Source organism: Orussus abietinus, unplaced genomic scaffold (assembly GCF_000612105.2).
Source record: "Orussus abietinus isolate OABI.00-Male unplaced genomic scaffold, Oabi_2.0 scaffold193, whole genome shotgun sequence".
Taxonomy (NCBI): Eukaryota; Metazoa; Arthropoda; class Insecta; order Hymenoptera; family Orussidae; genus Orussus; species Orussus abietinus.
In genome coordinates, this window is record NW_019395180.1 from 65,848 (window position 1) to 83,660 (window position 17,813).

Below are 17,813 nucleotides of genomic sequence, written 5' to 3' on the forward strand. Positions count from 1 at the left end.
ACAAGTCAGTCACCAAAATGGATACCCATTGACAAACCACGATAGATTACCGTCGTAAGAAGCAGAATGGGAAAGAAAAGTCTAATATTATTATTGGATAAAGAGAATCAAATCCAGTTAGAAAAGTCACAGCACTTCCAACATTCTGTAGGCAAAATCAAAAATCAAAATCTCCATTATCAGGAGGATCCTTTCAAAATAAGAAACGTTCTCATACATTGAATAAGACTACAAACCATTAAATTTGCCTTTGCAATAAGGGGCCAATCTATCGAGATGTACTACCTTAAATTTACTATTTCTGGACTTCTGGATTCTACAAACAACGATTTTATCGATAATTTAATACAGGCCATCCCAACATCGTTGAAGTTTAAAAGAGAAATTCTTAATTCTTTGAGGGGGAAAAATGTCAAACCAAGTCACCATTTTTAAAAAAAAAAAAGGGCTCTCTTTAGAATTATAATTACACCAGAACCGCCGACATGAAACACGCTGTTATTCGTTGTCTCTTGACCGTTGTCAAGAGAAGTATAAAAGACGGTTGGGAAAGAAGCGTATACCGGATGTCCAGACACAAGAATATGTCTTAGACCAGTATCTGATAGTCCGATGCGTAGTAAGTTGATTTTCGAGACCGGAATAATTCCTATTTTATTCAGCTCTTGTTATATTATTTCGCGGGGAATAACTGGACACACATTTGATATGATGATTCGCTTCGGTTAAAAGATTAGAGGCCTTCATTCTAGTGTATGATCTTGGATTTTTATTTTTTTATGCTTAGATCATTAGCTGCTTCTTCGTTGGCTAAAAAGATGCGGATTGGAGTATTTGAGATTGTAGAAATTAATCGAATAGGGCTTGTGTTGATTAACTATCCAAGTGCGGTTACGTAATCCTTAATTGATAGGCCGTTTTTAACTTCTATAATAATGGTTGGGTCTTTTTTGGACAAACTTTCGGTGGCAATGGCTCTGACGTAAGATTTTGATGTTTGGGTGGTTGTACTATGTTAAGGGATGTTGTTGCTGTTGGCGGTACGCATCTGCACCAACTGCATCTTTAGATGTAGCCAGGGTAGGGCCCTGCACCGTATGTACTGTGACTTCGATTGTTGTTCACTTATTTTAGTGGTTTTGACACACTGATTTTTGTGTTGATTAACTATCCAAATGCGGTTACGTAATCCTTAATTGATAGGCCGTTTTTAACTTCTATAATAATGGTTGGGTCTTTTTTGGACAAACTTTCGGTGGCAGTGGCTCTGACGTAAGATTTTGATGTTTTGGTGGTTGTACTACGTTTAGGGATGTTGTTGCTGTTGACGGGACGCATCTGCACTAACTGCATCTTTAGGTGGAGTCAGGGTAGGGCCCCGTACCGTATGTACTGTGACTTCGATTGTTGTTCACTTATTTTAGTGGTTTTGACACACTGATTTTTGTGTTGATTAACTATCCAAGTGCAGTTACGTAATCCTTAATTAATAGGCCGTTTTTAACTTCTATAATAATGGTGGGGTCTTTTTTGGACAAACTTTCGGTGGCAGTGGCTCTGACGTAAGATTTTGATGTTTGGGTGGTTGTACTACGTTTAGGGATGTTGTTGCTGTTGGCGGGACGCATCTGCACTAACTGCATCTTTAGGTGGAGTCAGGGTAGGGCCCCGTACCGTATGTACTGTGACTTCGGTTGTTGTTCACCTATTTTAGTGGTTTTGACACACTGAATAAGGGATAGTACTGTACAAGGTTTAGGCTTGGGACGCTTGAATTTATACCGCTCTCGTAAACACGTCTGTTCTGCAAGAGGATCTGACGAGTACAAGTTCATTAATTGCTTTTATAAATTAACGCATTAAAGCACAAAATCTATAAAATATAAACACACAATTTTTAAAACATTTTCGGAAAGCCGGATAATATTCTATCAAATACTTCACAGTTGTTGCGACCTCACTATGTCAGTGTCAAGTCAGTTATGCGGCTCGCCAAAAATGATTATATATTGTATGTCATAGATTTTGTGTTTCAACGCCGTAGTTTAGAAAAGTCATTCATAAATCAGACGGACGTTATTTTTTGTATTCTGAACATAACTGATCTTAGATGTTTGTGGCCGGAATGATGTCATGGTCACAATATATTGTTTAACATAGCAACTAATCTCATTGTCAATTTTGTGATCGAAAAGATTTATGACGGTCACATATGTATTTGGCAAAGGCTTTTTACGCCTGATGAAGGTGTTTTTGGTGTGATTTCGTGATTATAAAGATACAACATAGAAATAATTAATATTAATATATAAATAAGGGAGGGGGAAAACGGGGAGAGAGAGGGACTAGGAGAGGGGGATAGAAAGAGGGAGAGGACGAAAGGGCGAGGATGAGAGAGAGAGCTCAGCTCCTTATTGATCCCACTGTATATTTGATAACTCCGTTATGGTGCTCCCGCCTATTGGTTGCATGGCATCGTTACGATCTATTGGTCGGTTGTCTATTTTCTACCCAGTTTTATGCTCCAGGTTAAACATTGCAGATAATGACTATGTGAGGGCTTCGCACCTATCACGTTTATAACTCTACACTCTTGAGAGTTTGTACGTGTATTTGGAGCGAAAATATATTGAGTTTCTTAACTAGGTTGGGGTTTTGTACCTACTGCGGTTGTAACGCTACTCTCTTAAGCGCTTACGTATATATTTGGCGCGAAACTCTACCGAGTTTTCTAGGCCACTGGCTGCTAAACCCTTTTGACGTACGAGAGAAATTCGTAAACTGGTGCAGGCAATAGTGGACCAAATATTTGACGTATATATGTCTTTTACAGCCAACGAGTTTATAACTAGCTGAGGGTTTTGAGCCTACTGCGCATAAAACGCTATGCTCGATTCGCGAAACTGTATCGAATTTCTTTATTTCTCCCGGTTAGAAAAAGCTAGGCGCCTCTGTCGAAATGCGATCGGTCGGTCGTCTATTAGCGTGATTTTCAATTCCGGTACCGGGTCTATGTCATCGAAGCCCCTGAGAAACATACTTTGTGTTATGGAGTTTCTTCGATTTCCTCACTACTTCAAACGCTGCCTCGAAATCGGCGTTCACTTCCTGTTTAGATTTAATGAAATTCTGGACATCATCTATTGCCATGATCTGCGCAAGATCGCTCCTTTCCGATGCGTTAAATTTATTCACAGTCTTTACATTCTCGCCTAATTCGATTGTCATGACGGCTTTCGGGAAAAATTGCGCCCAAGCAACGCGATGCACGTTGTCGTCTCTCTCGGGACTGCTAAAGAACCGCAACTCTATTTCGACGCCTTCAACTTCGAAGGCGCTCGTAAACACGCCTTGTATGCGGGCAATCGATTTGTTCATGCGCACAAAATATTGCCGTTAAGCAGCACGAGCTCGTGAAAGTTCACTGGTACGTACGCGCCCCTGATTAGACTTATCGGGGATCGTGGATCGACGACGGTGTTTATCGAATGAATGCAACTATCGCTCTTTAAATGGAGAACTGAAAAATTTATCTGGTCGTAATACGAATTGCTCACTTGTGTTGGTTTGGTCATGTTTGTCACACTTGCTGGTGTCGGCTTTGATTCTTCCTCTGGGTAATTTCTTTTCGGGGGACTGACTATCAGGTGGCCAGATTGAGTTGGTTTGGTCATGTTTGTCACACTTGCTGGTGTCGGCTCTGATTCTTCCTCTGGGTAATTTCTTTTCGGGAGACTGACTATCAGGTGGCCAGATTGACTTGGTTTGGTCATGTGTGTCACACTTGCTGGTGTCGGCTCTGATTCTTCCTCTGGGTAATTTCTTTTTGGGAGACTGACTATCAGGTGGCCAGATTGAGTTGGTTTGGTCATGTTTGTCACACTTGCTGGTGTCGGCTTTGATTCTTTCTTTGAGTAATTTCTTTTCGGGAGACTGACTATCAGGTGGCCAGATTGAGTTGGTTTGGTCATGTTTGTCCTTTGGGTAATTTCTTTTCGGGAGACTGACTGTCAGGTGGCCAGATTGAGTTGGTTTGGTCATGTTTGTCACACTTGCTGGTGTCGGTTTTGATTCTTCCTCTGGGTAATTTGTTTTCGGGGGACCGACTATCTGGTGGCCAGACCCACAGCACTTGCAACACTTTACCGCCCTTCTCCGAGACGGCGAATTCTCGTTCGTCGGCGTTGAAGTTCCTGCCGATGTCATTGGATTTTTTGCCGACAGCGAACCACTGTTGAATTCCTTGGATGCGCTTTTTGCGAAAAGGCTATATGTATGTCTGTCAATGTAAAATGCTAATGTAGGGTAACCGTCGTCGCTTTAGTCGTACAATTCCAGGTATGGCCGATGTAATTCATTGATAAAGAATAAAAAACATTGAGTTCAATGTCAAGCACGCTATTGATATATATTTGCAAGCGTCCTTGAAAAACGCACTAGGTTGAAATCTATATCCTTGCAGTAAACATTTCGTACGAACGAGTGTCCTCGAAGTATACGCCATTTATCGGATTTTCGGGGTTTCAACAATAAGTTCAGCATTTAATTTGCGATATTGCTGATTCGGGTACATTTAAAAAAATTCCTGATTTTTACTTAACTTTTTTAGCTGATCAGGCGCTCATTTCTTTTTCTAAAGAAATGAAGAAAGTAGATTCCCATTTCACCACTGTTGAAATCTCGATCCTTGGCGTATGGAACTCTGTAGCGTTTCGTTCGAGCTCAAGCGCGCAGGGCGCATTTCTCTTAGCACACGACCTTGTGAGTTTCTCGCTCAAAAATGTATTTAGCTCGAAATTCTACCGAGTTTCTTCATGTGGGAAGTGAAATCGTTGGGGGGTGTATTCTCCGAATTGGACGTACCGATTCGTTTTAAATTTTACCACGTGAATATGTATGCCCTACGGTAGGTCCTGATACTCATGAAATTTCATTTTTCATTCAAAATTTATTTATTTATCACGACGTTGAGTTTCTCCCTCAAAAATGTATTTAGCTCGAAACTCTACCGAGTTTCTTCATCTGGGAAGTGAAATCGTTGGGGGATGTATTCTCCGAATTGGATGTACCGATTCGTTTCAAATTTTACCACGTGAATATGTAGGCCCTAAGGTAGGTCCTGATACTCATGAAATTTCATTTTTTATACAAAATTTATTTATTTATCATGGGCTAGAACCAACATGGCGTGGCTCGTGCACGCTTTCGATGTTTCACGTCTCTTAGAGACTTAGAATCGAAAATGAAGTGTTTCAAGACCGAGCTCGAACAATTTAAAATACCATAGAAATGGAATATTATAGAGTCAGATGGGTGAATATGCAAAACACTTTCACAAACAATTGCAAGAGAATACTGGCTTGTCCTGTGGTAAACACTTGTTTTTAGAGCGAAAATTTAGTTGTAGCTAAACGTCACAGATGGCGACGTTCGTCCTAAACAATTGTTATAATAATGAATTCCCGAAATTTCGACAGCTTTACATAGACCTTTTTATCAGTACTTTACTGAAATGACACATGGAACGCTTCAGTTCGTATAATTATCAATGTAGACTGTAAAAGACATCAACATAAATATAAATGTCGGTAACGGGACGCGCCAGCTTATGTTACCACTTGAGTATTTAAAATGACGTCACCACCAAAAAGGGTATAGATGAATTTTAATTTATCGACCTGCGGTAAAATCCTCAGCACCTTTTATATCATCTTAACGTTTCCTTGGGAGAAACAATTAGCGCCAATTTTTCTATCGGACATGCGAATTTATCGAGATAATGAACAATAATAAATGGAGCAATTTATCGTTGTCGTGAGTACCTATAAATTCATCGAACGATGAATTTTAATTTATCAACCTGGAGTAAATTTCTCAGCGTCTTTTATATCATCTTAACGATTCCTTGGGAGAAACAATTAGCACCAATTCTTCTATCGGACATGCGAATTTATCGAAATAATGAACAATAATAAATGGAGCAATTTATCGTTGTGAGTACCTATAAATTCATCGAACGATGAATTTTAATTTATCGACCTGGAGTAAATTTCTCAGCGTCTTTTATATGATCTCAACGATTCCTTGGAAGAAACAATTAGCGCTAATTTTTCTATCGGTAAATTTCTCGGCGGAGTAAATTATCGAAGTAAATTTCTCAGCACCTATCATATCATCTTAACGATTCCTTGGGAGAAACAATTAGCACCAATTCTTCTATCGGACATGCGAATTTATCGAGATAATGTACAGTAATAAATGGAGCAATTTATCGTTGTCGTGAGTACCTATAGATTCGTCTAAGTGAATTGGCTCATCCGATTAGCTCGCGGCATGTTGCGGTAATGGATTCGCGATTGGACGCGGGCCGCGTGTAATCGAGTCGGCAATCGATCGATGCCCGATCGCGATCATCGCGAATCGATTAGCGCGACACGCTAAAATGACTGAGCCGCCGTATTTCTCCGTGTTACAGACTTTCTGCGTGGTCTCGAAGAGGTTTCGCAAGAACTACATCCACAGGTTCACTGCGACGAACAGCTGGTTCATCTTCTCGCCGTGGAACCCGATAAGGCGGTGCTGCATCTTCCTCAGTACGAACCAGTACTTCGATTACGTGGTCATGGCCACCATTATACTTAACTGTGGCTTCCTAGCCATGACCGAAACCGTCGAAGAAGCCGAGTAAGTCAATACTACCTTAGTCCTCGTGTGATCAAAATCGATTATATTAACACCCCCAGTTTGTTTCCTTTACAGCATACAGAAAAAATTGAAACACTAAAGTCCTTACTCATACCTCACCTTTAGCGTCGAAACACGTATTTTGGAGCACTGTTGAAAGCGACCCTACTCTAGTCTCGCTTTAAAACCAGTTTTATAGAAAATCCTTAAAAGCAGCCATAGAAGACGTATTTTAGTAGCAATACCTCTTCATACCCCCTTTTAAGGTGACGTAAAACCCCATTCAAATCAGTCGATTCGAATTCAACACTTTTTTTTAAGAGTCTTGAGCCACCCTGTCCGAAACTTTGTCACATGACTCGGGATCATCTAAGAAATGTCCTGACATATTCAAAATTTGGATTTTTCAAACAAATTTGTTAACTGAGCCCAGACAAGAACCAAAATGGCGTCGAGCTCTCATATTTCGATCAATATACAATTATCGAAGGCTCTGATATGAGAAACGAAAGGGTCAGGACAATTTTACGACAATTTGGAACACTCTGGTAATCGATACACTCGCATTTGAACGGGATGAAGGCGAAAAAAGTGTTGTATGCGCTTCTATGCTAAAACGATGGGAATACGAGGTCTCGGAGTGAAAGTTTCATTGACCTTAATACCAGTTTTATAGAAAATCCTTAAAAGAAGCCATAGGAGACGTATTTTAGTAGCAATACCTCTTCATACCCCCTTTTAAGGTGACGTAAAACCCCATTCAAATCAGTCGATTCGAATACAACACTTTTTTTTAAGAGACTTGAGCCACCCTGTCCGAAACTTTGTCACATGACTCGTGACCGTCTAAGAATTGTCCTGACACATTAAAAATTTGGATTTTTGGAAAAAATTTGTTAGCAGCCCAAGCCAGAACCAAAATGGCGTCGAGCTCTCATATTTCGATTAATATACAATTATCGAAGGCTCTGATATGAGAAGCGAAAGGGTCAGGGCAATTTTACGACAATTCGGAACACTCTGGTAATCGATACACTTGCATTTGAACGGGATGAAGGCGAAAAAAGTGTTGTATGCGCTTCTATGCTAAAACGATGGGAATACGAGGTCTCGGAGTGAAAGTTTAATTCACCTGGAAATCACAGATGGCGTAGGCGGTCTCTCTGCAGTCAATTAGGGCCCCAGAAAACATGAATCCAGAGGATTTCTAGAGTTTTACTTCGATTTCTTTACAATTATTGTACGAAAACGACAGGTGGAGAATGCCATTGAGTACAATACCCAATATAATTCGACACGGCTGTCAATATAAAAACGAACGGTTTAAATCATTGGAAATCATGTGATATCCGTGGGAAATCGTTTTGATACAAAAAACATCGGAAAACGAATTTTGGAAATCAATGTAAATAATTGGAAATCATTGGAAATCATTGGAAACCATCGGAAATCATTGGAAATCATTGGAAATCATTGGAAATCATCGGAAATCATTGGGAGTCATTGGAAATCGTTAGTAATCACTGGAAATCGTTGGAAATCGTTAGAAATCCCAGGCACGTAGTTGGAAATCATTGAAAATCGCCGAAACTTTAATACCGAAAGTGTTAATGCAGGAAATCACGAACTAATGAATAACATTATCAATTTTCGTATGAAATCAATTGCAATCACTTCTTAAGGAATTAAATCATTTTTATTGATTTCCAAGTGAATAGCCCCTCGCGCACGACGTTAACTTCCGATGGTTACACGAAATCGTATGAAATCAATTGTGCCCATAATTATGAAAGTGGTCTAAGTTATATATTTTTTGTTTCGAAATTTCATTGAATTAATTTCGTTTGAAATAATATGGCGTGAAATAACTGATAAACTCATTTTTTTTTTAATTTTGACTTAGACCACTTTCATAATTATGGGCACAATTGCAATCACTTCTTAAGGAATGGAATCTTTTTTATCGTTTTCCACGTGAATAGCTCCTCGCGCACGACATTTACTTCCGGTGGCTATACGAAATCGTATGAAATCAATCGCAATCACTTCTTAAGGAATGAAATCATTTTTATCGATTTCCAAGTGAATAGCTCCTCGCGCGCGACATTTATTTCCGGTGGTTACATGAAATCGTATGAAATGAATTGCAATCACTTCTTAAGGAATGAAATCATTTTTATAGATTTCCAAGTGAATCGCCCCTCGCGCACGACATTTACTTCCGGTGGCTATACAAAATCGTATGAAATCATTTGCAATCACTTAATGAAATCATTTTTATCGATTTCCAAATGAATAGCCCCTCGCGCGCGACATTTATTTCCGGTGGTTATGGCGATTTGTCGCGAGAACGCGCGACGATTATGTTACGTTGATTATAAATTCGTGGCAAGTAAAGCCCAAAAAGCTTCGTTATTCGCATAGGATCAGCAAGGGAACATGCTGCGCTCCTTGTAGGAATCAGTTATTCTAACAAGGGATGTTTCGAGCCCGTGAAAAACCACGGTAACATAGGTATTATATTAGTTAGCCCATACAAAATTATCGGTAGAAGGGTTTTTTACTAGGGTCTGTTAAACCCATTTCGCGGGGATAAAGGAGAGCGATCATACCGATTAGCGAGTAAAACGTGAGGTCGCATCGATTTCCCTCCTGTGCACCGCTGTATTTTCGCAATATTGTCAAGAAGGAAAGTGGAACGCGGTGTGTATGTGTGTGTGCGCGCGCGCGTGTAGATATTATAAATTTATGATTCTCGGTTCTATTTTTTCTTGGAATAAAATGATCCTCTATCTCAAAAAAAAATTCCCCCTTGCTGGAGAAAAATGGGAATAATTTTTCCTACCCAAAAAAGAAGTAGGACATCTCCCCCCGTATCTCTACGTGGGAATTTTAATTATACCAAAAAAATCCTGCGACATATCGGAAACAATTACGATTATGTGCTAATGGGTTAAAAAGGTATACAAGTAGGGGAGACCGAGGTCAAAGGTAACACGGGGCAATTGTAACAAACGTTATAAATTATTTGTTCCAACTTGAAAAAGCGTGGTTAAGCGGTGGAAGCTTTCCGTGGATACTAGGATTATCTTGCAGTCGTTTCATGTTTGTTATATCAGGCATTCTCCTGTTATTCGCATTTTTCGCGATACGATATAGGTCAGTAATATTTTTATGAGTGCAATATTTTCGATGTATATTAAACCCGCAGGGGATAAAATTGATTTAACCATGCCACAATAGTGCACCTCGTCATATGTTCAATGCATTTGAAAATAGACTGGCTCTAAGCTTCTGTAATTGTATCAATTATTTCAAAAGAGCCATCGAGGATAATTGTACCAAGTCATACTATCACAAATGTCACATGGGACATTTGACCCCGATCATCTACGTTCCCACGAATAAATTCGATACAATATAATTCTTGCAGATTCTTTGAACATGCCCCGTGTCCGTACAAAGATATCGAACCGAAATTCATCTGGGGATATCATGAAACGTGTTGCAAATTTAATTATGAATAAAAGTCGCAGGCAGAAGAGGGTAGTCAAAGATTTCAAAATTTGTCGTGTGACTTCAAATAGGTACGTAAGAAGTCTACAGGAAAGGAAGGAAATGGTTATGGGGTACAAACCCCATAACAAAATTTTATCTCATGAAGATGAATAGACTTTTTGTGAATGTATTCATAAATCTGCAGATTTACATTTCGGATTAGTTCCAATGGATATACGTAGCCTTGTACATCACTAAAAGTAAAATGGATCAATCTGGATTTAATGCTCTCAATGTAAGAAATTGTCCCATGGAAAGTGCATCAGTAAAACGGAAAACAAGATGGACCATTTCTACTTTTACCGTTCGAAATGTATTGCTAATTAAAAATGTGACATATTTATATTAATTTTTTTTATATGTATTCTATATAAGTAACTTTTGTTGTGTTCATCCATATTTACCAAAACATAGTTATTCGCTATAGTTATTTGAATATTCTTGTATTAATCGGAAGCATTACATTTGCCCCGACGGAGGTTACAACTGTACCCTGGAACGGTTGCAAATGTAACAAATACATTGAGTAGAGAAAACAAAATTGCTGTTTTTTATAGAATCTTGAAGCGTTCAAATGTAGGCTGTCTTTCAGAGGAAGGTTCACTCAATATATTAATCAAGTTTCGATCATAAAGAGCTGTTGCAATTAATTGCAGAAATAAAAACGTAAAAATTGTTACAATTGACCTCGGTTTCCCCTACTGTACGCATAATAGCCGTTCCCTAAGAGAATTTCTGCACGGTTGATTAAAATAGGAAAGTAGTTTGCGTTACTAGTAATTCGACATTTTTTTTTCTTCTTTTTTCGCCACGTGAGGGCATTCAAAACTCCACCTAACGATGCCGAAAAATCGACCAATTTCAGGGATTCATGAATTCGAGGTAAAGCGGGAGACAACGCGATGGAAGTTCGCAACGATTTTTGGATCATCCTTGTTCCTTATCAGGAACACTGATGCAAGGGAGTGATAGGAGACTCCCAGAAGCGGACTGTATCATAATTTTCTATTACTTTGTCCCCAGGTACATCTTCCTAGCCATCTACACCGCGGAAATGGTGATGAAATCGATAGCCAAAGGTTTCATCCTGAACAAGTACACGTATTTAAGGAATCCGTGGAACTGGTTGGACTTTGTCGTGATAACTAGTGGTTACGCTACCATCGGCATGGAGGTTGGCAATCTGGCTGGGCTCAGGACTTTCAGGGTGCTGAGAGCACTCAAAACGGTCTCCATTTTGCCGGGTAAGGAATATTTTAAGGAACAACATTAAGGAACATTAACATTTGCCTATCTTCCTTTAACATTCTGTAAGGAATTTCTTTAAACTTTCCGCACTGCATAAAATAACAGAAATTAATATGAATAACATGCCATGGGAATCGACTATCAGGAAGAGGACAACATTGTTTCCTTTTTAATCCTGCAAAATGCCCCAATTTACCATAAATATATATGTTTTTCTAATCGAAGGATTTGTGCGGATACATTCTTACAAAATGGCCATTTAGTGTTTATGCATGAGAAAAATCATATGAGTATAAAATCTCTTTCTCAAGATATTGGTACTTAGGGGAAAGTTGCCTAAATTAAACCGTCTCCTCAACTGAACCACTGTAATAAAACAATGTAGTCAGTCCAGAATCATCTAGCCGAGAATGAAAGTATCATTACATGTATTCTTTTGTGCCACTGACGTGCAATCCTACAACTCCAAATATGCAAATTATGTTTGTTTTAAGAAAATCCAATCCGTAAATGTCAAGTTTCATGTTTGTACTTACTATTACCTGTGAGAATTAACCAACTTAAGAATCTTGGTACTGTCTTATTTGCGAAAACCAGGTCTAAAATGCACTCTTGACAACGTTTACATTTTTTAGGTTTTTTTTAAATAGTTTTAATTAAATTTCACATTACGTTACATACTTTCATTCCTAATTAAAGGTATAAGATATTAACTTCCACAATGAATTTGATGAAAATCAATTATGTTAAATATGAAAAACATGTTTTTAAATAACTGGTATAATGCCTTGCTTTCTACCTTGGATTGTCAATGCATTCAGATATGCGTTGAATGCCAAGGATATTGTAAAAAACGTCATGAGAACGTTCCTTTAACTCCTTTGAAGAGTGTTGAATCATCCTATTTACTTTTCGGTAAAACGACACTAGGAAATATTTCTTCAAAAACAATACAAGAGCGCGCGATGCAGTAACGTGTTATCCAGGTCCATAGCAAAAAAAAAGTCTTGAGAGTCAACATGGGTTTTCTGATTCTGTAAGAATCTACTTAGACACCTTATTAAGAAACTCATTGTCAGTAGAGTTTCGCGTTATATATATTGTGACGTTATTTTTAATGGCATAACTCCCAAACAGAATTCTGGCAATTAATGTTCCGACCTTCTGGTGGAGTCACAAATAAATAATCTGAAAATAGGGTCTCCGTCTCCTATTTGCTCAACAGCAACAACATTTTTGGGCGCCAGGCCCTCCAAAGGGTCAATCCGGGCCCAATCCGTCGGGACTCGCATCAGTGTACGGGAGTCCACGCACCAGCGATGAGCCTCCCAACCCACCCACGGATTCGCACCAGCGTAAGAACCGAAGGGTCGGTCCCTCAGCTAACGGAACGCGAAAATTATCCTAAAGTCCCAGACACGTGACTATTGAACGGAAGGTAGCGATACAACGCACCAGCGATGAGCCTCCCAACCCACCCACGGATTCACGCCAGCGTAAGACCCGAAGAGTCGGTCCCTCAACTAACGAAACGCGAAAATTATCCTAAAGTCCCAGACACATGACAATTGAACGGAAGGTAGCGATACAACGCACCAGCGATGAGCCTCCCAACCCACCCACGGATTCGCACCAGCTTAACCGTTTGAGTGCCACGTGTCTTTGCTGTTTTCCCGTCCAAAAGTGCCAAGAAGCGCTTTTTCACTTGTCTTATTCCCTCTCCAAAAATGCCAAGCGGCGCGATAGCGCTTGTCTTCTTCCCCGATTAAAAATGCCAAGGAGCGGTATTGCGCTGTTTTCTGCTCTATAGGGAAAGCGGTAATGTTCAACTGAAATTAAAATTCGTTCTTTAACAGCTGTCTCATTCTTTTACTTTTACCTAAAATGGAATGGTAACCGTAAAGTCGCGCATCGACGGAAACCGAGCGTGTCGCGGTTATCGACTTCGCAACCTAGAACGCTGGCGCTGTTCGAGCGACACAGAAGAAGCGCAAAATCGCCCCTTGGCACTCACACGGTTAAGACCCGAAGGGTCGGTCCCTCAACTAGCGGAACGCGAAAATTATCCTAAAGTCCCAGACACGTGACAATTGAACGGAAGGTAGCGATACAAGACGCAGCGTCGCCGACAACGAAAATTAAGGGCGCTCACCACTCTAGCGATTTTGCAGGGCCTCATGGGGACAACGATTCCGAACGTATTTCTAAACCGATCGAGCTTAACGAGTGCTCATATCGAAGATGAAACGTTGGCCTGTGTTTATATAGGAGCGATTTTCGATAAGTGGTCATTTTCATATAAAAAGGTGCAACGACATAATTTCAATGCCCTTTTAACTAGGAAGGAGGTGCTCGATCGAAAATCGCTCCCATATAAACACACGTCTACATTTTATCTTTAAAACGAGCACTCGTTGAGCTCGATCGGTTGAGAAATACGCTCAAAATCGTTGTCCCCGTGGAGCACCTTTTTCAGGATTTTCGAGTTTCTCGCGAGGAATTTGGGCATTCCTTGGCAACCGTTGCCGACTCTAGGCGGAACGTCCAACTGGCGTGTGCGTGCGGCCGGGGGTCACCCACGTTTCGATGTCTAGTCCAGAGGCGTCTAGCCGTTGTGTGAGTCCTATACGTGCAAAATACCCACACATTTTTCGCCCGTTGCTAAACACCGCCCATTACGCGTCGCGTCTCCTTCATCCGAGCGAAAAAGTACGTTTTGGTTACCTCCCACCGAATTCGACGCTAATGCCATCTAGCGGTGGAAGTCGTCGTCCCCACTTTGGTGGTGAACGCCGTTAACCTCTTTTAGCGCACATGTAAATATGTAAAAATTGTTAAGGAATGCTTAATCTGACGCTTGTGTTTTTGACATTCTTTCGATTGGTTAAATCCTGTTTAATATGAAATTTCTCCCTGGATTTATTATCTAAAAATAGAAATACAAGGGCGTAATATACTTTGTACTCGCGTAGAAAACTAGAGATTTATTATACATTGTAATATGCGCGTAAAAAACCACGTATATTACATGACGTATTATACTTACCCAACCGTGGACGTTAGCCGGATATGTTGGAAGCGTTAGAAGGACGAAGGACGTTATAGGTGACTAAATTTTCATTGAGTAACGTATATTATTATACAGCCATAATTGAATGTTAAAATTTCATGTGCCACAGTTCGTTTCATTTCCGAATAATTTCGGAAAAGAGTGATTGAAAATTAAAATGAAAAAATAAAGGATCGCGGAAACACGAAAAGAAGGGAGGGGGGTCAACAGATAATAATGACTGACAACTGGCAAGAGAGTAATTAAAGGCTTGACGTTCATCCTGAAATCCGTTAGCCAATATGATCTTGAGTAGCACCTTGACTTACACTTGGTGACAATGGATTTTGTGAACCCTCTCGAGATCGAATCTCGGCCGCTATAAACGGCCCTGAATGAATACCTCCTAACGACCGTTTTCAAGTGGGTCACATGGACAGGACATATCCAAGAGACGACGTAGTATTACTAGGTCAACAGCATATCGGGACATGCACATACGTATGAACATGTGTCCCTCGCAATCGAATTGTCAATGCGTGACACTTCCATATCTTCTCGAGGGAAATTCCGGCTTTGAAGTCGAGCTTTACCGTGAGGTGTGCGGCGTTACATTTATTAGAAGAAATGAGATTCCGAAAACACTACAAGCCGGAGTCTAGGAGTCAGGGGGTCGATTTTGTATCTTTGGTAAAAGTGATTGCTTTCATCTCACCTAAGCTTATTCACTCGTTTTTTAATCTTCGGGAGATTTACAATTTGTATGTAAAATTGAGTATAAGTACTGAAAGTGAGCACCTTCCGCGAGTTTGTAATTATCACCAAGGTAAATGTATGAGATACTTTCGGTAAGAATACTCGATAAGAAATTCCGTGTTGAAATGACGAGATGTGAGAGAGAGGAACGATAGATATAGCGAGAGCGAGAAAGACAATGACAAGAGCGCGACATAAAAGATGCGGACGTAAAAGACTTAAGTCAGTAGAGGTTAACATGGTCCACCTAGCCATATCGATAATACTTGATGACAAATAGATAAAAGAAGGATGAAAAAATGAGACCTCGGTATATTTTAGAGTCAATTTTGTATGAGTAATGTTGACCGTAATGTTTATTACTAAAACGAATACTTTTTTATATTATTATATATCGCGGTACATTAGCAGTAATAAATATTTGTTGTTGCTCTGTAACATTCATTTTCATCTCTTCATTATGTCGCATATAAAACTTGCACTCACCACAATTTTTTGTTCGTACGATACGAAGGACGAATTGGATAAATTCAAACTGTTTTCAAGTGAAGAGATATATGTTACTCTTCCGCCGAAATCCTTTTCTCCCCATACTTTTAGTCTAGAGATTTCGCGAATTTTACTGGAGGATACAAAATTGGGTGAATAATTTCAGGTGAGATGAAAGTGCGAGAAATGAGTTCTCCTCCCAAAGATAACTGGCGTAGAGTTCTAAATCCAGTAAGTTACGTCAGAAACGAAGAGAAATTCCCGGTAACTTATCGGTAATTTCTCCAAAGCCTTTTTTATCGAGAAATTATGAGAATTTGAATTTTTCAACAGAGCGAACGAGAGGTTTCGATTAGCTATAGAGAAACATCGTAGAGGGGAATTTCCGTTGTACGTTCTCCGTAGCCAATCAAAACCTCCCATTCGCTTCGTCGCAGAATGAAATATCAGTTCATTTGAAACAAATCGCATAGAATTTTCCGTGAAGTTGTACATACGTGAATATTTTTAGCTGGAGGTAAATACGACCCTATACTCAATATTTTCTAATAGTAATTATTACTCTTTAGCTTGAACTTTGAAGTTGATTGAGAAAAAAAAAGTTATTTAAACGAAGAAACCTAAAGTATAAATAACAAAATTAACGTTTTCTTAAATTCTCAATGTTCCCGGTAACTTACGGTATGTTTCACAGTTACCTTCTCCAATTTAATGTTACCGAGAATTTTCAAACTCTAAACTGGCGAGCATTGACTGGTTTCCCTGCGGATGTGCTGCCGCCACCGGCCGTGCGGAAAACGCCGTGGAATCGGCGCAAAATTTGAATTGCTACGAGTGACAAAATCCTTTTTCCAAAGAAACCAACCATTTAAAAGCAAATAAAATTCAACCAAAGTAATAAAATATTATTCTGAAACATTTCTCAACCTGTTAACGATTCAACTGCTTCGTCCTTTGAATCAAAGGATATATATCACTAACTCGTAGGAGGTGCTCACTTTTAGCATTTTAACCCGATTCGAATTACAAAATCGATCCCTAGGTGTTAGCGCATAAATGAGACGCGTCGATTTTTTGGCTTTATTTTAGAAAGCAGATCAATATTGATGAAATCTCTCGCGCCAACGGATTACAACTGTGTCATACCGAGCAGTATCAAAATCTCAGGTTAATTACCATGCCATAAATAGTTATAATAGTAGCATTAAATACTTGCTGTAGAATAAATTAACGAGTTAGAAGACAATGGTACTCACTTCACCCATTGCGGATTCTTCATTAAACTCTAATAGGAACATTTGGTTCTTCGAGCAGGATTGAGCCTAGATGATCGGATTTGCGTAATTTAATCTTAATCATTACGGGTACACAATCACAGGAGCATCTCAATATCTAAGTGTTCGTACATCTGACACTTCGAACATAAGATTCAACCATAAATTAGAATTTTTAGGGGAAATAGTTTATAAAGTGTTTATAATTTGGACATAAATTCATAATAGGGGCCAGAATAAAGATCCGAAAAATTTCCATCTGACCCACGGGGGAAATTGACCAATGTTTAATAAAGCTTTGGTTTTTTATTTAGTATCATTCTTAATTTTATCACCCATTCCTAATTGTGTCTCATACTTTTATTTGTTAATAGTATTAAACAAATACTTCATTTCATTCATATTAATACCAAATAAATAATTAATTTCTAAGGAATATCATTCCGATTAATATTTTTCATGAGGCAGTATCGAAAGAAAGTATCGATGGTTGGATTGGATCCATTGTTCCCGGTGCAGAAGAACTTTCTTTAAATTTCTTATGACCTCGTCACGTTCGGTCCTCAATTGATGGATCAACTAAATCTTAATACAGCTCGCCCCTTCTATAGCCCTTTAAAAATGGTAGTGGGCTTCCTTGAATCGGTGATTAAGGAGATAGGAAACTGCCGAAAAGTGTCATTCGGGACGATCTCTGGGTTGCATGATTAAACCCTAGACGGAGCTAGAAGGACAATCTCGAATTTTCCCCTAAA

The 17,813-nt window shown here is 39.4% G+C and overlaps 1 protein-coding gene across 1 annotated transcript in view; it reads left to right on the forward strand.

Annotated features, from left to right (window-relative positions):
- The first annotated feature begins 6,594 nt into the window (after window positions 1–6,594).
- The window catches only part of LOC105695887 (sodium channel protein 60E), a 51,198-nt gene continuing 39,979 nt past the window's right edge, over window positions 6,595–17,813 (forward strand). Inside the window, exons 1-2 of the mRNA XM_023433676.1 lie at window positions 6,595–6,684; window positions 11,266–11,486. Of these exons, the coding sequence (XP_023289444.1) occupies window positions 6,623–6,684; window positions 11,266–11,486 (283 nt within the window). The 5' untranslated portion in view covers window positions 6,595–6,622. The remainder of the gene's footprint in view (window positions 6,685–11,265; window positions 11,487–17,813) is intronic.